The sequence below is a fragment of the Homalodisca vitripennis genome, chromosome 3 (assembly GCF_021130785.1).
Source record: "Homalodisca vitripennis isolate AUS2020 chromosome 3, UT_GWSS_2.1, whole genome shotgun sequence".
NCBI lineage: Eukaryota > Metazoa > Arthropoda > Insecta > Hemiptera > Cicadellidae > Homalodisca > Homalodisca vitripennis.
Window position 1 is genome coordinate 196382485 of NC_060209.1, and position 27145 is coordinate 196409629.

A 27145-nucleotide genomic window follows, 5' to 3' on the forward strand; every position below is an offset into this window, starting at 1 on the left:
CGAGCGAAAAAAATTGTTGGGGCGGTGAAAAAGTGAAAAAAACCGTTTTTTGGTGACTTTGGCGCCATCTATTTCATGCAATTTTTATTTTAGCGCATCCACCCAATGACAAAAGTTGTAGATAATAATGTCCTTGAAATTATGTGATTTTCAAAATTTCCTTACAACGTACCGTTCTCGAGATAAATCGAATCCAAAAACTTTTTGAGTTTTCTCAAAAACCCTTAACCGTACATTCTCAAAAACTCGGACTTAAGCTTTTCTAAGGCAACTTTAACGATTTATGCAAAAAAAATTAGGGTGGTCCGTTTTGTAGTAAATTCGATACAGATTGACTGTACAAATTAATACAAATAAACAACGAAGACTTACCATCTATTTCAATTTAGCTAATTCAAAACAAACTAATAATAAATAGGAGTAAGTCAAAATGTATATTTTGACCGAAATAAAGAATGTAGAGAGTTACAAAATGAAAATAACTTTTTCTGTCATCACCATTTGTGCCTTTATAAATTTCTATGTGAAGGTATTAAGATAGTTGATAATGTCAAGTACTTAGGGCTTATAATAGATAGAAATTTAAAATGAGACTTCTACACAAAATATCTAGAAGAAAAGCTTAGAAAAATAAATTATGCTTTATGCCATACGAGAGAATATTTAAAGTCTGACCACAAACTATATTTGTCTTGGAATGAGGAACCATAAGGTATGGATGGTATGGTAACTATGGTAGGGCTCATAACTCAGTTTTGAGGCAGGTGATAATGTTACAGCAATTTGCAGTGAGGAATGTGTAACATATAGGAAAATTTGACAGTGTGTCACACTTGTTTCAGCGAGAGAACATTTTGACTTTATCTCAGCTATATATTATCTTGAGTTCTGTAATGTATATAAAAAACATTTAATAAATTATGAATTACAAAAATTTAATCGTAACACTAGATTATCTGCTAGAATGGTCATAGAAACTCCATATTACGGTAAATAAATTGGACGTAGACAGTTTTGCTGCTCAGGGATAATATGGTTTAACCGTTTCGTGCTGGAGTGTGGCGATAATATGTTATGTGAGAGGAAACCTAAATTCAAAATAAAGGCTTTGGAATATACTATAGTTAACTTGGGTTTGAAGTGATGACACCAATAGAGAGAGATATATTTATTGCTTGAATTGCTGTTGATACATTGATAGTTGATATGATGCATATTGTAACACTTACTTGTTGGACTTTTGGATTTTGTTGGCATGTATTGTTGTTGGATATGTATTTATTTATAACAAAATGTATAACATAAATGTATTTATTTATTGTCACATCAATGTCTTTATAGTTATTTATTGTCATGTTGGATTATACACATCACTTAGTTATTTATTTATTGTTATTAATTTATTTAGATGTTATTCTGTTTGTTACTGACTTTATAGAGGTATGTATATATCACGTTCCTGTAATCATATGAATGTATAGGTGAAAGTGTGTGTTTGTCTCGTACACAATACCTATATAAAAGACTAAAAGCAAAACACATCAAGCTGAAGGACTCTGATGTAAATATGAGTGTGTAATTTTTTTCATTTCGCACGTACCATATTGGCATAGGAAATGTAATAATATATGTAAATTCTTAAATAAATAAAGATGTTTTGAACTTGAAAAAAAACGAATTTTATGCTTATTAATACAAAAAGTAAACAACTATACAATATTGACAAAACCATAAATCGTATCTTTTATCTTTTGAAACCATTTATTGTCTCCTCTTCTGATCAGTTATATCTGCATATGTACTTGAGTAATGTGTCGAATTTCATTACTAAAACTCATAAAGGTCCTAAGAAACAGGTACATAAATATTGCTAAATTAACATGCGTAACATGAATGCCGTGGAGTTTACATATAATTACTAGATATAACACGTTGGTTCCGGACCTCAGTGGACCTCATCCTTTAAGTCAGTACTGACTTGTGTAAGACTAACAAGTTGAATTTGTGCAGGTTGACGCCAGCTCTCTTTGCTGCGGTGTTGTTCTACGCTTACGTGATGAAACACGTTGGGTTCGGACCTCAGTGGACCTCGTCCTTTATAGTCAGTACTGACTTGTGTAAGACTAACAAGTGTAATTTGTGCAGGTTGACGCCAGTTCTTTTTGCTGTGGTGTTGTTCTATGCTTACGTGATGGAACACGTTGGGTCCGGACCTCGTTATTTACAGTCAGTATCTGAACTTGTGTAAGACTAAAAAGTGTGAATTTGTGCAGGTTGAAGCCAGCTCTCTTTGCTGTGGTGTTTTGTTCTACGCTTACGTGATGGAACACGTTCGGTCCGGATCTCGTCCATTGCAGATAATAGTCGGACTCTTGTGTAAGACTAAAAAGTGTAATTTGTGCAGGTTGACGCCAGCTCTATTTATTTAATATGGTGTTGTTCTACGCTTACGTGATGGAACACGTTGGGTCCGTACCTCAGTCGACAGCGTCATTTACAGTCAGTATTGACTGTGTAAGACTAAAAAGTGGAATTTGTGCAGGTTGACGCCAGCTCTCTCTTAATGCGGTGTTGTTCTACGCTTACGTGATAGAAACACGTTGGGTCTCGGACCTCAGTGGACCTCGTCCTTTATAGTCAGTTATACTGACTTGTGTAAGACTAACAAGTGGAATTTGTGCAGTTTGACGCCAGCTCTCTTTGCTGTGGTGTTGTTCTACGCTTACGTGATGGAACACGTTGGGTCCGGACCTTCGTCATTTATAGTCGGTACCGTCTTGTGTAAGACTAACAAGTGTAATTTGTGCAGGTTGACGCCAGCTCTATTTATTTAATTATGGTGTTGTTCTACGCTTACGTGATGGAACACGTTGGTCCGTACCTCAGTCGACAGCGTCATTTACAGTCAGTATTGACTGTGTAAGACTAAAAAGTGGAATTATGTGCAGGTTGACGCCAGCTCTCTTTGCTGCGGTGTGTTGTTCTACGCTTACGTGATAGAACACGTTGGGTTCTGGACCTCAGTCGACCATTGCGTCATTTACAGTCGGTATTGACTGTGTAAGACTAACAAGTGGAATTTGTGCAGGTTGACGCCAGCTTCTTTTTGCTGTGGTGTTGTTCTATGCTTACGTGATGGAACACGTTGGGTCCGGACTCTCGTCCATTACAGTCAGTACCGAACTGTGTAAGACTAAAAAGTGGAATTTGTGCAGGTTAACGCCAGCTCTATTTAATGTTTTGTTCTATGCTTACGTGATGGAACACGTTGGGTCGGACTTCGTCCCATTGCTGTTAGTACTGACTTGTGTAAGACTAACAAGTGTAATTTGTGCAGGTTGACGCCAGCTCTCTTTGCTGTTGTGGTGTTGTTCTACGCTTACGTGATGGAAGACGTTGGGTCCGTACCTCGTCGACATTGCAGTCAGTACAGTCGAACTTGTGTAAAAACTAACAAGTGGAATATGTGCAGGTTGACGCCAGCTCTATTTAATGCGGTGTTGTTCTACGCTTACGTGATGAAACACGTTGGGTTCGGACCTCAGTGGACCTCGTCCTTTATAGTCGGTACTGACTTGTGTAAGACTAACAAGTGGAATATGTGCAGTTTGACGCCAGCTCTCTTTGCTTTAATATGGGTGTTGTTCTACGCTTACGTGATGGAACACGTTGGGTCCGGACGTACCTTCAGTCGACAGCGTCATTTACAGTCGGTACTGTCTTGTGTAAGACTAACAAGTGTAATGTGTGCAGGTTGACGCCAGCTCTATTTATTTAATGGTGTTGTTCAACGCTTACGTGATGGAACACGTTGGGTCCGGACACCTCAGTCGACAGCGTCATTTACAGTCGGTATTGTAACTGTGTAAAACTAAAAAGTGGAATTTGTGCAGGTTGACGCCAGCTCTATTTGCTGCGGTGTTGTTCTACGCTTACGTGATGGAAACACGTTGGGTTCGGACCTCAGTCGGACGTCGTCATTTACAGTCGGTACTGACTTGTGTAAGACTAACAAGTGGAATTTGTGCAGGTTGACGCCCAGCTCTATTTGCTGCGGTGTTGTTCTACGCTTACGTGATGGAACACGTTGGGTCCGTACCTCAGTCGACAGCGTCATTTACAGTCGGTATTGACTTGTGTAAGACTAACAAGTGGAATATGTGCAGGTTGACGCCAGCTCTCTTTGCTTGCGGTGTTGTTCTACGCTTACGTGATGAAACACGTTGGGTTCGGTACCTCAGTCGACAGCGTCATTTACAGTCGGTACTGACTTGTGTAAGACTAACAAGTGGAATATGTGCAGGTTGACGCCAGCTCTCTTTGCTCGGTGTTGTTCTACGCTTAGATGGAACACGTTGGGTTCTATGCTTACGTATGACTTGTGTAAGACTACAAGTGGAATATGTGCAGGTTGACGCAGACTCTCTTTGCTGCGGGTGTTGTTTACGCTTACGTGATGAAAACACGTTGGGTTCGGGACCTCAGTGGACCTCGTCCTTTATAGTCAGTACTGACTTATGTAAGACTAACAAGTGGAATATGTGCAGTTTGACGCCAGCTCTCTTTGCTGTGGTGTTGTTCTATGCTTACGTGATGGAACACGTTGGGTCCGGACCTCGTCCATTGCAGTCAGAACTGACATGTGTAAGACTAACAAGTGGAATATATGCAGGTTGACGCCAGCTCTCTTTGCTTTGGTGTTGTTCTATGCTTACTTGATGGAACACGTTGGGTCCGGACCTCAATGGACCTCGTCCATTACAGTCAGTATTGACTTATGTAAGACTAACAAATGGAATATGTGCAGGTTGACGCCAGCTCTCTTTGCTGTGGTGTTGTTCTATGCTTTACGTGATGGAACACGTTGGGTCCGGACCTCAGTGGACCTCGTCCATTACAGTCAGTATTGACTTATGTAAGACTAACAAATGGAATATGTGCAGGTTGACGCCAGCTCTCTTTGCTGTGGTGTTGTTCTATGCTTACGTGATGGAACACGTTGGGTCCGGACCTCAGTGGACCTCGTCCATTACAGTAAACGCTGACCTGTGCAAAGCGAACATGTGGAAGAATGTCCTGTATATCCAAAACTTTTTCCTTTTCGAGGACATGGTAAGTAGCAGGATATTGTTTAAGAATGTGTTTACCTCATTTTAAGAGCCAGCGTTGTGGTTAGATTTGTTTTTGTAGTTTGGATACATTTTCGAGCTTACAGTAATGTCGATGAAAAAAACTGCTTATAAAATGTAAAAAAGGAAAGAAAATGGTTAAAACTAAAATCCAATATGCGTTATGAACAATTATGTTCATAGAAATATGCTCCTTTTAAGTCTACAGCTATCGACTACCACATACGTCCTTTGTTAAGGACGTTTCAAACATTCAAGTTCAAAACGAAAAGTTACCATTTTATATCAGTTTTGTAGATTCGTGACTTCAAATCATACAGTTTCAAAATGCCCAAATTTTGATATATAATTCTTTAAATCGGTAAAGTTTCATAATGGAATGCTTTAAATTGTAAAGTGTGCCTAATAGTTTTTAATTAAAACTACTAGTTTCAAAACAATGTGTCATGACGTCCAGTACTGTCCGTTCCAGCCTTTCCAGCTCCAACCCACTCCAACTGTTGTAAGCGAAAGTCCTTGAAAATTGTTAGTTGTTAATAATTATTATTTATAATTTTATTATTTTAACGCCAAGTTTCACAACGACTAAAATGTTAAGGAAGTTGAAAATGACGTATTGTGACATATTAATCATGCTTCGTTACATGCTTGAATCAACGTTTTTATATTTGGAGTCTTGATTTTGAGAGCTTTTAGTGGATAGATAAGTCAATAAAAAATTACGCTGAATAATATTTGGTAATTTGTGTGAACTGGATGTTGCAGTGTGCGCCTCATACTCACCAGTTGGCTCTGGACATGCAGTTGTTCCTGATGGCTCCAGCAGTGGTGTACTGTCTGCACTACTGGCCTATGCTGACCGTGTCTGTGCTGGGGATTTCACACCTGGCAGTGTCTGGTTTGCGGTATTACACACATCTAAATTACCATCTCTCCGACTTCATCTACCATAACATCTCGTAAGTATGGGACTTTCCTAGTGGTGGAGAAATATCCATCAAAAGGGTGTAAAATAAACAAATATAGTTTTTTGTATGGCCTATTTAAAGAATTTGGGACAAAGTCTAAAAAACATTAGAGGGGAGAAAATCTTTCTTTTACTGCTTAATAATACGTCGAATTCCTAGTTATTCAAGCTCGAAGATTTCCTTCGGGGTTTTCAATACAAACATTTTTTTTTTAAGTGTTAAGTATCTACTTAAGTTACAAAGGGTCTGACAAATAAAAACGATATTTATTTAAATACAGGAATTAATGTTTATTTTGTATTTGTTTGATTACAGACTGACTGACTTGTACCGCACTGCCAACATGTCGTACAGTCAAGCCATCCACAGAGCAATACCATACATCGTCGGGCTACTGACTGGGTACTTCCTGCAGAGGGTTGGCAAGCTACATCTCTCTTACGTGAGTTATAACTCTCTCTTCTGTGTGTCTCCTGCATGAACTGTCAATAAAAGTTATATCGTTATTTGAATACACACAGAAGAAAATCAATACAGCAAATCATGGAGTGGGTAAAATCTTAGTGGAAGTAGTAATGTTTTTGACAAATGTTGTGGAGAACACAAATATTTAAAGCGAGCAATTGGAAAATTGGAAGTATGTACATAGATAATGTCGTTTATGATTCAATTGATCGTCCACAAATTTAGACATATATCTAGAAAATCATACTAACAAAATCTTAATAAGTTGACATCATGTGATGAAAATCAACAGCTTCCAATGCCTGTCCCACCTTCCTTTTAGTTAGTTAGTTTCTTTCTGTTACCTTCTTCAACTGTTAATATACCTTGCGGTAAGGACGCCATATTCGAATCAGATTCATATTTGGAATGAAGTACCTGCAGATTCCTGCAAGTTTAAAACACAGAGCCCTTTAAATAACTTGCAATTCACAATGACAATACATTAAAACTTGGTAATGTATCTGTCACATTACTTTTCAGTATTTTATACTAAACGATGTCTGTATTTGACTAGACCATCGTTTACTGGACACAGTTTACCGTTCATTGACTGATTAATTTTCTTGATTTTGACTTTAAAGGCTAATGTTGAAGGGTTCAAATAATCAAGTTATTTAAATTATAGATCTTTATCCGTCACACCTAGAATCGCCAGATGCAGTTTACGTGTATGCTATTACACCAATAAATACAGGTTACTGCAGGATGGACGTTCCGGCACGTTGGTGACATTGTATAAATTCTATCCTTCACAATTATATCGCCAGAAGCTTTGTAATTGTGTGCCAACACACAAAATGTCCACAGATGCAGGCTGCTGCCGGCTGGACGTGTTGTGTCATGTTGGCGACACTGTCTGTGTTCTATCCGTCACACTTAGCATTGCCAGACGCTGTTTACAGAGTTTACAAATCACTTTATTTTCAATAATATCTACAAAGCGTACAATGTCAGGTGGTCACAGTCCACGTTAGACTAAAGTTTTAGTATAATTGTATTAAATTGCCATACAATTTAAAATCATTTTACAGTTTGTAAAAAAAAGAAAAGCCTGTTTTCTTGTTTGATATTCATCTACCGTAGAGCTTTTCAAATATTTATTTTTATGCTGTGTAAATGATATATTAATTCCCAAATATTCATTCGCAATCCATTTCCCTCAACTTGTAAGTGTATGCTAACACACAAAATGTTCACAGATACAGGCTGCTGCCGGCTGGACGTGTTGTGTCATGTTGGCGACATTGCCTGTAACTTAGCACCGCCGAATGCTGTGTACGTGTATGCTAACACACAAAATGTTCACAGATACAGGCTGCTGCCGGCTGGACGTGTTGTGGCATGTTGGCGACATTGCCTGTACCTAGCACCGCCGAATGCTGTGTACGTGTATGCTAACACACAAAATGTCCACAGATACAGGCTGCTGCCGGCTGGACGTGCTGTCATGTTGGCGACATTGGCTGTGCCTAGCAACGCCGAATGCTGTGTTCGTGTATGCTAACACACAAAATTTCCACAGATACAGGCTGCTGCCGGCTGGACGTGCTGTGTCATATTGGCAACATTGGCTGTGCCTAGCACCGCCGAATGCTGTGTACGCGTATGCTAACACACAAAATGTTCACAGATGCAGGCTGCTCCCGGTTGGACTTGTGTTATGTTGGCGACATTGCCTGTACCTAGCACCGCCGAATGCTGTGTACGTGTATGATAACACACAAAATGTCCACAGATGCAGGCTGCTGCCGGCTGGACGTGTTGTGTCATGTTGGCGACATTGCCTGTGCCTAGCACCGCCGAATGCTGTGTACCTGTATGCTAATACACAAAATGTCCACAGATGCAGGCTGCTGCCGGCTGGACGTGTTGTGTCATGTTGGCGACACTGTCTGTGTTCTACCCGTCACACCTAGCACTGCCAGACGCTGTGTACGTGTATGCTAATACACAAAATGTCCACAGATGCAGGCTGCTGCCAGCTGGACGTGTTGTGTCGTGTTGGCGACACTGTCTGTATTCTACCCGTCACACCTAGCACTGCCAGACGCTGTGTACGTGTATGCTAACACACAAAATGTCCACAGATGCAGGCTGCTGCCGGCTGGACCTGTTGTGTCATGTTGGCGACATTGCCTGTGCCTAGCACCGCCGAATGCTGTGTACGTGTATGCTAACACACAAAATGTCCACAGATGCAGGCTGCTGCCGGTTGGACGTGTTGTGTCATGTTGGCGACACTGTCTGTATTCTACCCGTCACACCTAGCACTGCCAGACGCTGTGTACGATGCAAGTGATGGTGCTACGTACGCAGCAATCTCCCCTACAACGTGGTCTGTAGCTCTCTCCTGGCTCATCATCGCCTGCAGTTCTGGATACGGAGGTTACTATATATATTTACCCCATATACTTTATAATCACACTGAACAGAACATAACTTGTTGATCATGGTCAAATATATTTGTATCTAAATTTACCAAGTTTACCGGCTTGTCCAGTTAGTTACTAGATAACAATACAGTAGCCATCCTCTTAATCGGCGATCTTTCATCCGGCCAAAGTTTTTACAGGTCTGTTTTCAAAGGGTTAACATCCTTTAAACCAGCTGTTTTTTTAATAAGATGTCGTCTTAACCGATCGTGATTGTCCGGTAAGAAATTAAGGCAACGTTTCAACTACGATGGTTTTGATTTGTTCTTGTACAGATCTGCATTCTTTTTAGGCCGTATAGGGGTTTCGAAGCTTTTTAACATACGTCAAAATATAGTTGTAATTATTCGTGTTTTTCCTACATTTTTCCTTATGATTAATTCAGTGTGCTGTATACACACGGTACGTACACCCATGTAATACGCGATTTTCCCAGTAAGGAACTTATTATGTGGTAAGTAGATACATATTGTGTATTTATAAAATATCCACTGTGCTTACGTCCAAAAAGTTAAATAATGTCTTTTTTTCAATTATTAGCTCATGGAGATACAAATGTAGCGTTCAAGAAACTGTATTTGAGCTCAACTTGTTTATCCAGGCAAATTGTTATTCGAAGTAAAATAACGTCTTATTTTACTACGCGAAGTTAGGGCTAAGAAGCTGTCTCTAAAACATAACCTGGGGACTAACGGCTTAAGCACGGCGCCCACTGCGACCGGCCTGGCCCAGCCCAGCCCGGACCGGCCTTTTATACTCTGTCAAAATTCATACGATCAAATGGACACCCGCCCACTGCGCCGGGGCCCGGGCCAGGCCGGTCGCAGTGCGCACCGTGCCTTAAAGGTGACTTCCAAACCACCACCAACGGCCGGGCAGGCGGGCTGCTTGCAAGGACAGAATCGCTCAGCGGTCACCCATCCAAGCAGTGCCACCCTCGACGTTGCTGGACTCGGTTATCTTGCGATAACTGTCGTACCCACTACACAGTGTCATCGGAAGTAGCCTGATAAAAGGGAGGCTACTATACATATTATAACCTTAAATTAAAGCCTCTTTAAAGACTGGGAGACATTATCGTGTTACACAAATAATATTTCGCAATTAAATTTTAAATACAAGTGTAATTAATTCGTATTTAGAGTGACTAGGGATTGTGAACTAAAACATTGTGAAATTAAATTAGGAAACTCGCATAATATTACTAAGTTTCTTAAAACAAATTCTGTGTCTGTCAGGTTGGCTACACGAAGCATTGTGTCAACACTGGCTTGTGGTCATCAGTCGACTCTCCTACTCCATCTATCTAACTCAGTTTATCATCTTCTTCTACTATGTTGGCAGCCTGAGGTCCAGCCAGGAGTTCAGTCTGTTTTATGTGGTAAGTATTTGGCGGCAAAAACAATCCGTGAGAAAACCTTGTTTTGAGAAACCACAAGAAAAACTAGTTTTTTAGTGAAAACTGATCAATTTCAATGGTACAAAACATGAAGTCACACACTTGTTACTATTAAATAACTCAGTTACCTTCTTGTCCACCTCCAGATGACGCTAAAAAACTAAAGTCAAAATCCTTTCGTTTTGGTTACTTTTTGCATACACATGGCATATTTGAATGATTTGTGTTTAGGACAATATTTGTATAACACTAAACTAAATAGGTAGTACATAACTTACGCTATCACAACATTGTTGCATTGCAGCACAGTTTTTGGTCAATAACGCAAAATTAAGTTGTCTGAACCAGAGCCATTTTCAAACGACCTCAATTGGTGTAGTTTTATAAAATTTTGAATAAACTCTTTGAATAAGCCCCGATCTAAAATAAATGAAGTACTATTCAGCTATTTCAAAGAGTTTGCTCACCATATAAATTTTACGATCGAGGAAGTCATTTGTTTACCCACAATAAAGTCTCTTGTATACAACAGAATAATACCACGGACTGTGGTGTACATGATTGCAATGATTTTCCCACAACTAGCAAGTGTTAGGGGTGGCTTACGACCCTTATCTCTGCCGACGCTCCGTGACTTAGCCCTTCAGACAAACAAACCAGTTAGGCACTTCTGACTTTACAACTAAGGAATCGGAAAAGAACTGCCCTGCCCTAAAGACTTTTTACCCTTATCTCTATCGAAACTGTGGCTTGGCCCTTAGACGACCTAACCAGTTAGGCACGACTGAATGTACTATTAAGGAATAGGAAAAGAACTTCCCTGCCCTAAAGAATTTTACCCTTATCTCTACTGATACTCCAAGGCTTGGAGACGACCTAACAAGTTAGGCACATCTGATTTTACTAAAGAATGTGAAAAGAACTGCCCTGCCCTAAAGACTTTTTACCCTTATCTCTATCGAAACTGTGGCTTGGCCCTTAGACGACCTAACCAGTTAGGCACGACTGAATGTACTATTAAGGAATAGGAAAAGAACTTCCCTGCCCTAAAGAATTTTACCCTTATCTCTACCGATACTCCAAGGCTTGGAGACGACCTAACCAGTTAGGCACTTCTGACTTTACTGGTAAGGAATCGGAAAGGGATTTCTTTGATCTAGTGACGATAGTCCTCTGTCCAGCTTAAAAATCCGAGCTAACAGTGTGATTCCCTGAAATATGCCAAACTTCAGTGACGTCATGAAATTCGGTGTTTCAAGCACTCGATGTGGCAATTGATACTAATTACATGAGGGAAAACTGAAACGCCGAGAGAAATGACAAATCATGATATCAGTTACTCGTTAGACGTCGGGAACATGCCGACTCTTCCTCTAGAACCAAAACATATATAAGCCTAAAACGATTCAATCCGGATGGCACTTTTACTTGAATAAATACTAGAAAACCGACACGTAATATACGCTAAGGGACGAATAATTGCTTTCATATTTTAATATTATTGTTACTGAAAGGAGATTTTTTAGTTAAAAAGAGAAGGACGTTTTATTATTTTACAGATTTGACAGAAATAACGTAAAAGGTAAAAGATTTTTTACTTGTGACTTTAATCTTTAATTTTAAGTGAGTCTATAACATTTTACAATACGTTGTAAATGCCATGTTTTATACTAGCAAAAATACTGCCCACCTGCTGCTGCCTCGAGAGGTAAACGCAGTAAGGAACGTAGTACAAAGCCTCGCCAAGAACAGGTAAAAAACTGAATAAAAGAAATGGAGAACGTAGTACGAGGCTTGGCAAAAATAGTAACCAAAGAAATGGTAAAAAAATGAATAAAAGACATATAAGAACGTAGTACGAAGCCTCACAAGAACTGTTACTCAAGAACTTATAAAGAAATGGATAATGCAAATAGAGATACGCAGTAGGGAACGCAGGACGTAGCCTGTACGTAAGTTTTATGTACAGTTCAGCACTGTCAACTGCAGATTCTTCATAATTTCAATATTGGTTCATATTTTAAATAAAAAGTTTGTTAGATATACAATATAATCGTAATAAGTTCTAGTCAGGTTTAAACAACATCCAAGACCCCAAAAAACTAACCCGAGAACTGGCAAAAAACTTAATAATGGGAAAGGAGATGTGAAGAAACAGATAGTTCTGGTCATAGACTACCAGTGAAAAACGTAGAAGATATTTTTACTCTTGTACAAGACACCAGTGTGGATATGTAGAAAAAATCCTCTGGTGGTACTCGACGTTCAGATGCAGAGGTAAACCAGAGTGTAGTTCGTGCAGTCGTTTGGGATATTCCATGTCGACTTCCTGAATGTATCATTTTGGGAGTCGTTAAGAATTTGTGTGATGTCGAAATTGTATCACTTACGTTTACGTACAGCATGGACTGGTCATGGCTCACGAGCTCCTCACGCCTGAGATTTAATGGGGTGATCAACCGAGGCGGAGAGAAAGAGTGGGGATGGAGGGGCCCCTCCTGCCAACTACAGATAGCCCGTGTATTAGAATAGTGGAATGGGCAGTCCGCGCGTTCTCGCTCTGTACTCATCTGAATTTAATTTAGTTCAGTACCTGGCAAACCTATTAAAATGTATCACTGTATTTTCAAACCCCTTTCCGTAGTTTAGTACAGCAAACATATATTTAAATTACATTTTCAAAGCTTTTCTTCTTCTGGTTTGCTCAAAAGAGCAGGCTTCGTAAAAAACATGCAGCCTCGTAGTTCCATAATATATGTTAATTATTCAATGTTAATGGAGTGGGATTTACATTATTGTTGTGTATTTGTTAGTTTTAAAAGAGGAATGTGATAATTAAGGGAGTGAATTTAAAGGACAGGGCTCTTTTGGAATCTTCATGGCCAGGGGTCCATCAGGCCAGCTTCCTAACCCGAAAAGATTTGGACCTCGGTTTTTTTTTATTTTGTTAAGACTCCCAGGTAGGGTAACAATTATGTGACAGAATGGAAGAGATGATTGTTTTTATGTTTAAATGTCTTTTTTAATTTTAACAAAAAATGTTCCTAGTTCCTTATATATATTCAAATCATTGGTTTTAAGAACATCCTTTATGTCATAGTTTACATGTTTGAACTTACCTGATATTAGTTTAAAACATTCTTTTCTAGCATATTCATAATGTGGACATTGTAGTACTACATGGTTTATTGTTTCTTCTACACCTAAAGAACAGTTTACGCATAATGGAGTAAAGTATTTTTTTTATTGCAAACAACTTACTGTTAACTCTGGCATGGCCCAGTCTCAAACGAGATATTGTGACGATAAAGAAAGTTCAATATTAAAATAATTAATTCGATATAATTTCTATGTTTTGCAGATATGTTCGTGTAAAGTGTCTTTGGAGTTATAAAGAAAGTTCTATATTAATATAATTAATTCGATATAATTTCTATGTTTTGCAGATATGTTCGGATATAAAACGACTCATTAATTCGTAAAATAATAGAAATCAGAACCGTTCCGAACTGAGGTCGCTATCAGCCGCATGTAGAGAGTTTGTCAGGAATTTTCGGGATTTATCGGTACTGCTCGGCTCTGTCCCCACTCTTTCTCTCCGCCTCGGTTGATCACCCCATTAAATCTCAGGCGTGAGGAGCTCGTGAGCCATGACCAGTCCATGCTGTACGTAAACGTAAGTGATACAATTTCGACATCACACAAATTCTTAACGACTCCCAAAATGATACATTCAGGAAGTCGACATGGAATATCCCAAACGACTGCACGAACTACACTCTGGTTTACCTCTGCATCTGAACGTCGAGTACCACCAGAGGATTTTTTCTACATATCCACACTGGTGTCTTGTACAAGAGTAAAAATATCTTCTACCGCATGTAGAGAAATTGTCAGGAATTTTCGGGATTTATCGGTACTGCTCGGCTCTGTCCCCACTCTTTCTCTCCGCCTCGGTTGATCACCCCATTAAATCTCAGGCGTGAGGAGCTCGTGAGCCGTGACCAGTCCATGCTGTACGTAAACGTAAGTGATACAATTTCGACATCACACAAATTCTTAACGACTCCCAAAATGATACATTCAGGAAGTCGACATGGAATATCCCAAACGACTGCACGAACTACACTCTGGTTTACCTCTGCATCTGAACGTCGAGTACCACCAGAGGATTTTTTTCTACATATCCACACTGGTGTCTTGTACTAGAGTAAAAATATCTTCTACCGCATGTAGAGAAATTGTCAGGAATTTTCGGGATTTATCGGTACTGCTCGGCTCTGTCCCCACTCTTTCTCTCCGCCTCGGTTGATCACCCCATTAAATCTCAGGCGTGAGGAGCTCGTGTCATGGCTCAACCGAGAAGGTGGGTGGTGTCCAAGAACGTCAAAGATGACGTCGGTTGGTCCTCAAAGTAATCTTCCATGTAAGCGCTGTTGGCTTCTGCGTACCGGTAAGAGCACTGTGACACCCGGCCTCGAATACCGTTCAGATCATCAGGATCATGATGTAGCCACTAAGAAGGTCGAGTTTGATGCCAAGTGAGTCTGGGAACCATTTGGTCATTAAGTACCAGACAGAGTCAAACTCATATGTCTGCATGTATGAAAGTTCTCCATAGTGTCTGCCAGTAATGGTTCGTCCGTTGGATTGTAAAGCATTGCATATTCTGTACATTGAAATATTCGACACGTTGAGTGCATGTTGGTAGTGCTCGACCTTTTCGTGTGCATCTATTAGCTAATTGTAAAAATCTATCTGAGCGGGCAGGGACGAACGGTCAAATAGTGTTCTACAGTGTTTTTTTTTTATATATTGTTCATGTAGTTGTAGGAATGAACATTTTCTTCAACAACAGTTCTAATTTCTCACAATGGTAGAGTTTGGAAGTTTGTATGAACTTTTCGGGAGACAGGTTCTTTGCTAGTTTATTGAAACTACTATCCATGAACCTCAGCGAGGCCAGAGTTCACTCGATCTTCATGGTCGATGGTGTAGGAAATGTATCGTTCCTCGATGTTGAGCCCAAACTTCTTTAGGGACAGGTGAGTATAGTATCTGCTCAGGTTATGAATGAACACTGGCAAGAAGCGCTGTATTCCTAAGGTTGAGGTTAAAGGAGTTGTGAGACACACCTCCGAATTTTCCCTCAGATGGTCGTGATCGCGTACTTCCTGATCATCGGGATCGTTGAAAGATTCACCGCGGATATGACGTTGCTGCGCATTATTGTCTCCTAGTTGCCAAATCAGAAAGGTCTTAATTCCTTTTCCAGAAACATTCTTCAAGCGACCATTTTTTGTGCTCTCTAAGATAATAGGCGTATTAATGAAAACACTTTTACATTTTAAACTCTGGTTGCAGTACCCAACTAAATTATATTATAAAGTTAAATTGTGAATAAGCACTTGGCATTATCATAACATGAACTGTTTGTGTCTAGATTGGTGTGTACGAAGTGATAGGAGTGCTGTTAGCATCACTGTTCGTCACTCTGCTGTTTGACCTTCCGATGCAAGAGGTCAAGGCCACGCTGCTCTCTGGGCGTAAGTTACTTTACAAAAGGAAACATTCGTTGCATTGTGGGTTCCAAGAAATATAAAGAATTTGAGAAATAATATTCCACTGAATTTCATATCCCAGGTCAATCACGTGTTTAATTTTACAGTTTTCCTACAAATTGTTGAATATGAAATTGTTTCTTCTCACAATAATTTTAAGTTCTTGGTGACACCCAGGGGATATTGCTACTGAAATTAGGGCTGATAGTAAAATTATTATCCCTGGCGTAAAAATTTCAGAAGAAGTGATCAAAATATTTCGTTTTCAAACTTTGTCTATGAGACAATACAACCGGAAAACTTCCACCCGGTCCCGCAATACAGTATGAAGATGCAAGTTTCATTCCATCGGCTTAAATGTGAAACTCCATTGAGAACATTCTTCGCCATTATCTCTGCATGTCTTGTTATTGTCTCGTATCGAGGTATAGTATGGTTATGACCTCCATAGAGGTCATTTAATTCTATCTACTGAAAACTAGGACTGCATCAAGAATTGTCATCATACACTTCCAACTTGCCTACTAGTTTCGGAGAATACATGTATAATAAATTTAGCAATTAAAGCTCATTGATATTTTAAACGCCATGATTCTGTAAGTGATATCATGGAGATGAATGTATTCACATAAATTCTAGTGAAAGCTTCCTACTATACTTAGGCACTATAACACACATACTATATTAGGCTGTAGTTACATTTATATACGGCAGGGTCTCATACTTCCAACCGGACTAAGCCGAGAATTCAATGTATTTATAATAGGACCCCTAAAGAGGGTCTATTACACTGATGAACGCTGTAAGCAGGTGTCTCTGACATACACGCTGGGAATGTGTAAACTTCACATTTGTTTTGAAATGTCCATAAGGATGAAGTTATTTAAATAAAACGTTAAGAAAAAATCATTTTACGTAACACTACATTAATTCTACACTAATAAAAAAAAATGATTATTAAATTCAAACAAATTTCCTGAAAGAGTCCTCTATTTCTTGATTTGTAATATTTGACTTAAAGTTTACTTCAAAGGATGACATACCACATTAAGGTTTTAAAAGGTAAAAAATAGATTTAAAATTTATACTTTTATTATTGTATATGTTTCAGGTAAAGTGAACAAGGCAGACAAAGTCTCTTGATGGACTGCTGCAGCTAGTTCACTCCTACGAGTATTATCAGGGTACAACATGTGACTACACGTCATGCAGTGGACACGCTTCTTACAAGTTACATTAACTTAGATTTTTGTGTTGTGTTTCGTAACAAATTACTTTATTGTGATAATAAATTTTATTTTTACAATAATGTTTAAAAATATACCCGTGTCTACTGTGAGGAATATAATATTACCTGTATATTTCACTTAGGCATATAATAATATAAACAGTTAGTGCACGATATCTTATTAATGTCAACGGAAAGTTATTTTGTTAGTTTTTCTTTAGATGTTTGCTTATACAATTATTACATCCTTAATTTGAATCAACTTAATTTAAAATCGTTTAATCATTTAAAACTAAAATGTATTCCCCCAAAATTTTGAAAGTCGTTACAAAATTAATGTTTCCATCAAATGTTTTAAATCAAGATTTCCGTTAACCAATACAGTGATGAGTGTTAACAAGACTACAAGCAAGAAAACTGTAAACTACAAAAACTAAAATTTTTGTTAGGTCACTTCAAAGACAATTCTGAAACAGCGTTAGATTGCAGATGCTGCAGTAAGAGGAAAATGATCTGGAGCTAAACTCAAAATTCACTTCCATTAATCACTATTTTTCCGTGATATATCAAAATATAATACGTCAAATATGTATTAACACGGTTTTCTATTTCAGATTAACTGAGTTAATTATTAATATTTACATAGATGAATGTACAAAGAGTGGAATCGTCTTTATAGATGTTCACTGGAAATACAGATATGACAAAGAATTCTACATACTTCCAAAACACATAACAAGGCTCTTCTAATAAACAACCTTGTATGGATTTTAAAACCTTTTATTTGAAAATAATTACAAATCTACGAGAGGAATGAGTAATTACAAAACACGCACAATTACACTGAACAACGACACACTCAATTATCCAGACACTTTTAAAAATACATTTTGATATTTTTACAGCCTAACGTTACATATCAATAGTCTATGTACAGGATGTACCATAAGGTCATCGACACTACACGGAAATCTTCACCTCACTCAAGAGTATAAACAAACCACAACAATAAAACAATTCACAACCGGAAATGAAAGGGTGAACCTAGAGAGTACAAACAGAACAGCAGAGAGCTGTGTCACTGGCAGAACGCTTAAGCGACACGGTACAAAACTATGACTTAGTCTATACGATGGGAGGACGGCAATAGGCCGAGGTTTGAGGTCAGAGGTGTGAGTAGCAGGTGAAGGCGAGCTCGTCACTGAACAGGTTGTCTGGCAAGTGTAGCTCAGAATTGAGCTCTGAGAGGAGCGAGCTCGTCGTCTCACAGTGGCTTGTGTCCAGACCCGACTCTGAGACGATCTCCTCCTTCGAAACTGGGTTTAGAAATTCTGCAAACAACACATAAACTCAAAAACTTAAAAATAGCGTAAAATGTGTATCGTAGAATACTTTCCCTCTGTGTCTTCTAAAACCATGTATGAAACATTTTATTTTCAACTTACTTTGCCCATAGGAAAATTACAAATTCATGGTAAAAACTAATATGATTTAAGTGATTCAAATTCTAACATATAATAGAAACACCCTGTGTATGTATACATCATAAAAGTGTTCTTGTATTAACACAAAAAGGAAATTATAAAAATATTAAAAATCTTGAACTTTTAATTTTACACACATGTAAAAAAGTCATCTGTTGTCAACTTTAGAACAATTTTGAAATTTAAAAAATGTGACAAAATTAATCCTAATGTATTATTAAATGAAAAAGATTTATTTCTAACTTATTTTTCCAGCGAAAAGTTACAAATTCATGGTAAAAACAAATATTATTTAAGCGATTTAAATTTTTAGTATATAATCGAAACGCCCTGTTATGTATATAGTAAACAAGTTTTATTATATGAACATATATTGACCATCTTGAAATGTTACACATATGCAAAAAAAAGTCACAAAATGTGAAAAAATTAATCCTAAATTAAATACAATATTTTGCCACCAAGGTAGTTAAAACGTATGTCAAATTGTTCTAGTTATTTATTTACCTTAATCTCTACAAAATAACTGAACAGGGATTCTTCGAATCCGAAATGTACATTATACCAATAAAACATTCAACAGTTTTCAAAGGTGAATTCGTATTAGTTATAAAAATGAAACTACTGTATAACCCTGGTAAAACTTTATTATTTTAAAGACAAGCGTTTTGACAATAAACCTTCTTCAGTGTATAATTAGTAACCTCATAGAAAAGCAGAATTATTGTATAACAAATCAATGCTTACAGTACTAGAGTAGGGTTTAAATTACTGTACAATAACTGTTCAGCTATAATACAAGTAGTAAACCCCTACATTGCGGCTCAGTACTGAGTGACCTTGACTTAGGTCACTGGGCTGCTCCTCACTAATGCACCTTCAGGTGTTATTCCAGACTGTGATCGGCTTGGGCCGGAGATGTGTTTCCTGTGTTTGTTTAAATTGTTATGTAATTGCCTGACCATCTATGACGTTGTAGCAGCTGTACATTAACAGGAGGGTGATATAAACACAAGGTTATGTGTGTAAATGTGGAAGTGCCTTTGTTTGTTATGTTTTCACGCGTAAACTAATCAACCGGTTGTGCTCACATTTTACAAGGGTATTCTTGCGGTTCCTGGGATGAATATAGTCTTTTTCTCACTTTGATATTCCCTCTGGACTACGTCCTACTGGTCTTTAAAGGAACGAAAATTCCCGTATTGGCCTCTGAAGTTGTGTAATATTAATTGAATGAGCTTGTCAAATGTAATCAACCGTTATGTGTACACATTGTTTATTTTAAAAAATTTTTACATTTATAGTGAGTAATTCTCTAATAAGTAACCATGTTTCAACGTTGATTAAGATTTCAACGATTAAATACGTACTAGTCTACCTTAGAAAATGTCAGAAATAAGAAGTCAGAATTTTACTCCGAAGTCTCCCTTTGAAGCAGTCGACAAGAACTACGCTAGATGAGAGGTAGCTGGACTGTTCTTTTGAACTAATGTACCAATTCCAGCTCTAAATGTTCTACAATACTTAAAACTTTCTAGTATAAATATAACTACTGATATAAAACCCGCCTTAGTTCGCTTTTGACTGAAGTAGGCCTCTATGATCTATTTTTATAGTCTATTTTCATGGGAAATAAAACTAAATCAACTACGAAACACAACATACTGAAAACAAAGTAAGTTACCATGGATATGATTATACATTGTTTGACGTATTTTATTGATCGTGGCAACAAGGAAAACTCAACATTGGTGTCGGAAATAATATAATTCACTCGAACCAGCATTTGTTATACACCTGCAACGCCTACAACATTGCGTGCAAACAAATGGTTGACTGCTAGTAGTGGAAATATAAGAGACAATGTAGTATAAGTTTTGCTATAGATTTAAAGACTCTTATGAAACTTACGGTTTCTTTTGAAAAAAAAGACCCTTAGAGCTGTGTATGTATATTTTCTTGATAGGGAGAGATACAAAAAGCTTTGGAACAAAAATACTAAGACCGGGTATACACTCTTGAATATATTTTCGTGATTGTGGGAAGAAGGCAAAATCAATATTGGCGTCGGAAATATAATTTTCTCGAACCAGAATTGGTCATACAGGTGCACACTTGCGTACAAAGCCGCGGGTAACTGCTTGTAAAAATATAAAATTGTAAGTGAACCATGTGTGTTAGAATTCGGTTTGGCATAATCTTGCGAGAACTTGCTGTTTGTTCAGAAATAAGTTTGTATTGTTTGTCTCAAACAGCTGTTTGCTGACCAATTTCATCATTCGGGAAGTTAAAAACCCACGAGTTTCATTCCTTCTATGCAATATTTACCTATGATTAAGATCGTACAAGGCATATGTGTAGACGAAATAATTATCAGAATAGACACAGCTTTTCTAGGTTGTTTCCTAATTTAGTTGGAAAAAATAAAGAGGTTGGATCAAACTTCATATGGAATACGCTACCGATTCGTCACTTTTAATGGAATAACAGGAGATTTAGGTAGTCTTAGGTAGTCTTTGCAACTAATTTAAGTATGGAATCAAAAAATTAAATGAAAACAAGGCTTATCTCCAGTAAAAAAATAGTTAGTTTATATTGATTTACATGAATAACCACTAACCTCTTGTGAATGATCACATGCGTTGAAGTACACTTAATTATAAATCCTTGGACATATTCTGGCAGATTTTTACAAGACATTTTAAATAACTGTATTTATTTGTCGTATTTGGGCATAAAAATTGTATAAAAATTTGCACAACAAAACTAAAGCTAATGTTCGGCATATTTTATTATATGATAAACTAAACATTATGGAGGTGCATAGAACTTATTAGAACGTTTACGTATGCTTATACAATTTGTATCACTAATAGAAAAATACAGACATAAAGAAAGTACATTAGGCATTTTGATAAAACGTGAATTTATTACACACAATAAGAGGCGGACTAGCTTGAAGGGTGGAGGAAGGGTGTTTGGGAAGGCATAGTGAGGACTATGGTATGGTCAGGTCTTCCCTCCGCACCTAGAATATTCAATTTATTACACACAATAAAAGATGGACTAGCTTGAAAGCAGGAGAAAGGAGTTATGGGGAGGCATAATAAAGACTATGGTATGGAATATCCTCCGCACCTGGAATATACAAGTTATTACACACAAAAGAGGTGGACGTCCTTGAACGGTGGAGAGAAGAGTTGTGGGGAGGCATACTGAAAAATATGGTATGGTCAGGTGGTCCCTCCGCACCTGGAATATACAGTTTATTACACACAAAAGAGGTGGACTTCCTTGAAGTGTGGAGAAAGGAGTTGTGGGGAGGCATAGTGATGACTATGTTATGGTCAGGTCTTCCCTCTGCACCTGGAATTTACAATTTGTTACACACAATATGAGGCAGACTGGCTTGAAGGGTGAAAAAGGAGATATGAGGAGGCATAGCGAGGACTATGTTATGGTCAGGTCTTCCCTCTGCACCTGGAATTTACAATTTGTTACACACAATATGAGGCAGACTGGCTTGAAGGGTGGAAAAGGAGGTGTGAGGAGGCATAGTGAGGACTATGTTATGGTCAGGTCTTCCCTCTGCACGTGGAATTTAAAATTTGTTACACACAATATGAGGCAGACTGGCTTGAAGGGTGGAAAAGGAGGTAGTGAGGAGGCATAGTGAGGACTATGTTATGGTCAGGTCTTCCCTCTGCACGTGGAATTTAAAATTTGTTACACACAATATGAGGCAGACTGGCTTGAAGGGTGGAAAAGGAGGAGTGAGGAGGCATAGTGAGGACTATGTTATGGTCAGGTCTTCCCTCTGCACCTGGAATTTACAATTTGTTACACACAATATGAGGCAGACTGGCTTGATGTGTGGTGAAAGGAGGAGTAGGAAAGTATTTTGATGACTGAGTTATGGAGAGGTCTTTCTTCCGCACCTGGAATATACAATTTATTACACACAAAAGTGGCGTAATAGCTTGAAGTGTGGTGAAAGGAGGTGAGGAGAAGCATAGTGAGGACTATGGTATGGTCAGGTCTTCCCTCCGAAGGAAACAGGATTCAGGATGTTATATATCAAGAAGTGATCAGGAATGAGAACCTGAAGGTCATTAAGATCACTCAAGAGAGAGGTGGCAGGACGAGCATTGAGGATAACGCCTCAATGTAAGTAATATTTTTTCATCAATATCACGTTTGAGATGTAGCTTCTTGCTTTAAGACTAATCAAAATGTCACTTTGGTAAGGAGCAGAAGTGAATATGAAGTGAAAGTGTATGCTATTTTTAGCTGCAAAGCTTTCAGATTGCTCACTTTATTGTGAACACTTTTGAAGTGAATACCACAGTCAATATAGAGAACAGTGCAAAGCCCATGCCTAGAGACGAAGCGGGTAACTGCGACGTTGAAAGCATCAGTAGAGAGGTCTGTCACAAATTTAATATCAATAGTCTTGGAGGTAACACGTACAAAAATGAAAATTTTGAATTTGAGATGACTAATGAAACGGAGATTTTGCCCCTTTATGGAGTAAGGATCAGCATAGTCCATCCCGGTGGCCAAGAAGGCTCAGATTGGGATCACACAAACTTTGGGTGGATCACAAATAAGAGGGGACTGATTTTTCGAGGTTTATGTCAAAACGTACTAGTTTATAAATACGGCAACGCACTGCACTGTTTTCTGAGAGGGTCTGTACATGTTAAGAGAGGCAGGAAATAGTGAATTGGACACCCGTTTGTTGATATTTTTATGGAAATGATCTATGAGAAGTGTATTTTATTTTTCTGCTAAAAATTGTAAATTTAAGTACGTATATTATGTGAGAAATGTTAAGTTGAACTGCAGTACCACCTATTACAGGAATATAATCTGTACATATATTAACTATTTTTTAAGTAAACCAAGCGCCACAGAGAGTGTCTTTGGATGTATCGAGACTGGACTCATTTATAATTTTTGTTACTATGTGTTTATATAACTAGTTTAAGGATGTTGTAAATTTGCTTATATTTAATAATTCACACTGGCCACACATACTTGTAATTGTGGTCAGTTATTTCCAAGAACATATTATGTTATATTCATGTAAATTAACGAATGGAATAAATTATTATTATTATTTATTATTATTCATTTCAATATGTATCTCACTCAACTTATATTATACTTTATATATAAATTTACGGAATTCATAACTGCTCAGATACTTCAAACCATCGTTTACTGTATTTTACTGTATGATCACAACAGACATAAGTTAAAATTAAAGCTATGTGGGGTTTTCCCATAATTCCCCATGAAAATAAATATAATACCATCAAATTTTAATATCTTACATAATTAATACTGATTACAAAATAACGAAAGGTATCTACTGAAGTAAAGATTCACGTATCACTTTCACTTTGCTTAGCTATCAATTAATTTCTATGTATTTATGTAGAGACATTACCTGCCATACCGAACAAGATTTTCATGGCCCAGAATAAAACTAGTGGACCAAGCACTGGTCGTAGGACGCAGATCACTCAGGAGGTAACGTACCGATAGTGTTTACAGTCGTGGACCAGGTACTGGAACTAGGTCACAGGTCACTCAGGGGGTAACGTACCGTTAGTGTTACAGTCGTGGACCAGGTACTGGAACCATGACACAGGTCACTCAGGAGGTAACGTACCGTTAGTGTTACAGTCGTGGACCAGGTACAGTGCAATCTCGATAATCCGGCAGTACATCGGGATTGGTAGTGTCGGATTACCGAAATTCCCGGATTAATGGATGTATGGGTAAAAACGTACGAAAAACATACAAATGCACATTGAAATTTATTAGAAACCAGTTAAAGTATAGTTTAACATAAGTAGAACGCAAAAGTACAATTGGAAAATAACTAAATACACAATAAATTTACCGCCGGTGAGTCATCCGTGCTTGCAGTGACATGAACCGAAGTGCATTGACCCGATACGTCATCGCTCGCACAGTGCCGGATTACTGGACGTGCCGTATTAGCGCACAGCCGGATTATAGAGACTGCACTGTACTGGAACTAGGACACAGGTCACTCAGGGGGTACCGTACCGTTAGTGTTTCAGTCGTGGACCAGGTACTGGAACTAGGACACAGGTCACTCAGGAGGTAACGTACCGTTAGTGTTACATTCGTGGACCACACACTGGTCCTAGGTCGCAGATCACTCAGGAGGTAACGTACCGTTAGTGTTACAGTCGTGGACTACAGGTACTGGAACTAGGACACAGGTCACTCAGGGGGTAACGTACCGTTAGTGTTACATTCGTGGACCACACACTGGTCCTAGGACGCAGATCACTCAGGAGGTAACGTACCGATAGTGTTACAATCGTGGCCCAGGTACTGGAACTAGGACACAGGTCACTCAGGGGGTAACGTACCGTTAGTGTTTCAGTCGTGGACCAGGTACTGGAACTAGGACACAGGTCACTCAGGAGGTAACGTACCGTTAGTGTTACATTCGTGGACCACACACTGGTCCTAGGTCGCAGATCACTCAGGAGGTAACGTACCGATAGTGTTACAGTCGGGGACCAGGTACTGGAACTAGGACACAAGTCACTCAGGGGGTAACGTACCGTTAATGTTACAGGTCATGGACTAGGTACTAGACTTAGAACACAGGTCACTCAGGAGGTAACGTACCGTTAGTGTTACAGTCGTGGACCAGGTACTGGACCTCTACCCGTCTCTTGACACCACTCAGGATCTCCTCCGCCACTCGGTGCAGCGGTGAACCTGAGTCTGGAGGGCAGGAGACGGGAATAGGCTCCGGCTCAGGGTCCGCGTCCAGGGACATGATCGTTGCTGCTGCCAGCGCGGCCTCGTCGACCATCTCGGGTGTCGCACTCCTCACTTCTCCCACCTCCACACGGCTCCTCTTCTGTGCACAAAAATACAGTCACCTCTACAAGCATCGAGGCAAATAATTCACAAACGCAGATATCCTCTCTAGATTTTGAACTATGAACCTTTTAATATATCATCAGTTATATGTATAAAATTGTAAACACACATGATAATTTGTAAACAGTTTGAAAATTTTTTTCAACTGATTGTAAAGACCAAAAACTAATAAATTATTTAAGTATAATGTCGAAAAATATAGTTTGCAATTCAAAATTTTTGAATGGATTTCTTATTTTACTAATGGTAGGTAGAAAAATGTCACTGAAATTTACGGAAAGTTGGGAAATACATTTATCTTTTCAAACTGTCAAACATGAGAACTTTCAATATTGTTTCTTTTAGTACAGGAAGATTCTTTAAAAACACTTGTCCGTAAATTTTTCTACCATTACTAAAAGAAGAAATCCGTTCAAAAATTATGAATTGCAAACCATATTTTTCTACATAATACTTTTATAATTTATTAGTCTTTGGTATTTACAATTAGTTTTTAGTTTTATTCTATTTTATAACATATTTTTTATATTTTATACATATTTTTTTCTGTAAACAATAACTGATGATGTCTTAACAGACTAAAACGCTTTTTAAATAAATGAAAATTATAGAAGAAATAAAAATGTATTTTATAATAAAACCTGGTGACTTCCATCAATCATACAAACCAGAACTTTGAACCTGTCACACTGTGCTATTTAACAGTGGACTACAAAATCAAGCAATTTAGAGTTTAGTTTGTCCTTTTACAACTGATACAGACTTTAAAGGATGAAAATAAACCTCTATCGAAGATCATGAAAGGAGCTTCAATCACAACTTTTTTAATTTCTAGCTCAACTAAACGAGGAAGGAGAAATGGACATGGACGAGAATTCAGTCCTTACCACTTGATTATTATAACTGTAAGACAAAAAAAATCAACTCTAAAATTGAATATTAGAGTGTAACATCACTAAGTTATACAATTTTATTGGGATTTTAACTACAAAAACGTTTACGCCGTTTCAGGATTAATAATTTTACTGTTACAATTGCCATACAGTACTGATGGGGACTTTCAAATATACCAATATTAATGGATCTGTAGATGTTCTAATCGCCGTGACATTTTTTTATTAAATTTGAAGGAAAAGTTATTCTGAAAGATTACGTAATAGGAAAAGGAGATACATCTTTTTTTTAAAAAAGGCTTTCAAATGCACGACAACTTTTGGGAATGTCTCCATGAGTAAACGTCCACATGACAAACTCATATGCACTGGTGCTATGACAAACTCGTGTCTGGTGCTCATATCAATACAGAATACAGGCCACAAAGGACATTACAACGAATAAAGAAAAATTTTCCTACCCTTTTCTGTATTACCAACTTATTTTTAACTATTCAGTGGCTTAACCATAAACCGATGTGACTGATTTGCAGTGTACTTTCTCAAACATTGAAACATTGTATTTGGTTTGTTATGTCTTAATTCAAGCCCAGGTCAATATT

At 38.1% G+C, this 27145-nt stretch overlaps 2 protein-coding genes across 5 annotated transcripts in view; one reads left to right on the forward strand and one right to left on the reverse strand.

Moving 5' to 3' along the window:
* The window catches only part of LOC124357986 (nose resistant to fluoxetine protein 6-like), a 38790-nt gene extending 21488 nt beyond the window's left edge, over positions 1-17302 (forward strand). The window contains exons 8-14 of one of the 2 annotated variants that reach the window (XM_046810164.1): positions 4944-5112; positions 5895-6088; positions 6413-6539; positions 8800-8989; positions 10275-10417; positions 15879-15981; positions 17108-17302. In XM_046810164.1, the coding sequence (XP_046666120.1) occupies positions 4944-5112; positions 5895-6088; positions 6413-6539; positions 8800-8989; positions 10275-10417; positions 15879-15981; positions 17108-17139 (958 nt within the window). In that variant the 3' untranslated portion in view covers positions 17140-17302. Of the gene's footprint in view, positions 1-4943; positions 5113-5894; positions 6089-6412; positions 6540-8447; positions 8658-8799; positions 8990-10274; positions 10418-15878; positions 15982-17107 lie in introns of those variants that run through there. The other variant, XM_046810165.1, reaches the window with a different exon arrangement.
* A 686-nt stretch (positions 17303-17988) lies between these two features.
* Positions 17989-27145, reverse strand: part of LOC124357987 (fork head domain transcription factor slp2-like) — a 134161-nt gene continuing 125004 nt past the window's right edge. For 2 of the 3 annotated variants that reach the window (XM_046810167.1, XM_046810168.1), the window contains exons 5-6: positions 25390-25627; positions 17989-18555 (exon numbers count right to left, since the gene is read on the reverse strand). In XM_046810167.1, the coding sequence (XP_046666123.1) occupies positions 18389-18555; positions 25390-25627 (405 nt within the window). In that variant the 3' untranslated portion in view covers positions 17989-18388. Of the gene's footprint in view, positions 18556-21619; positions 21737-25389; positions 25628-27145 lie in introns of those variants that run through there. The other variant, XM_046810169.1, reaches the window with a different exon arrangement.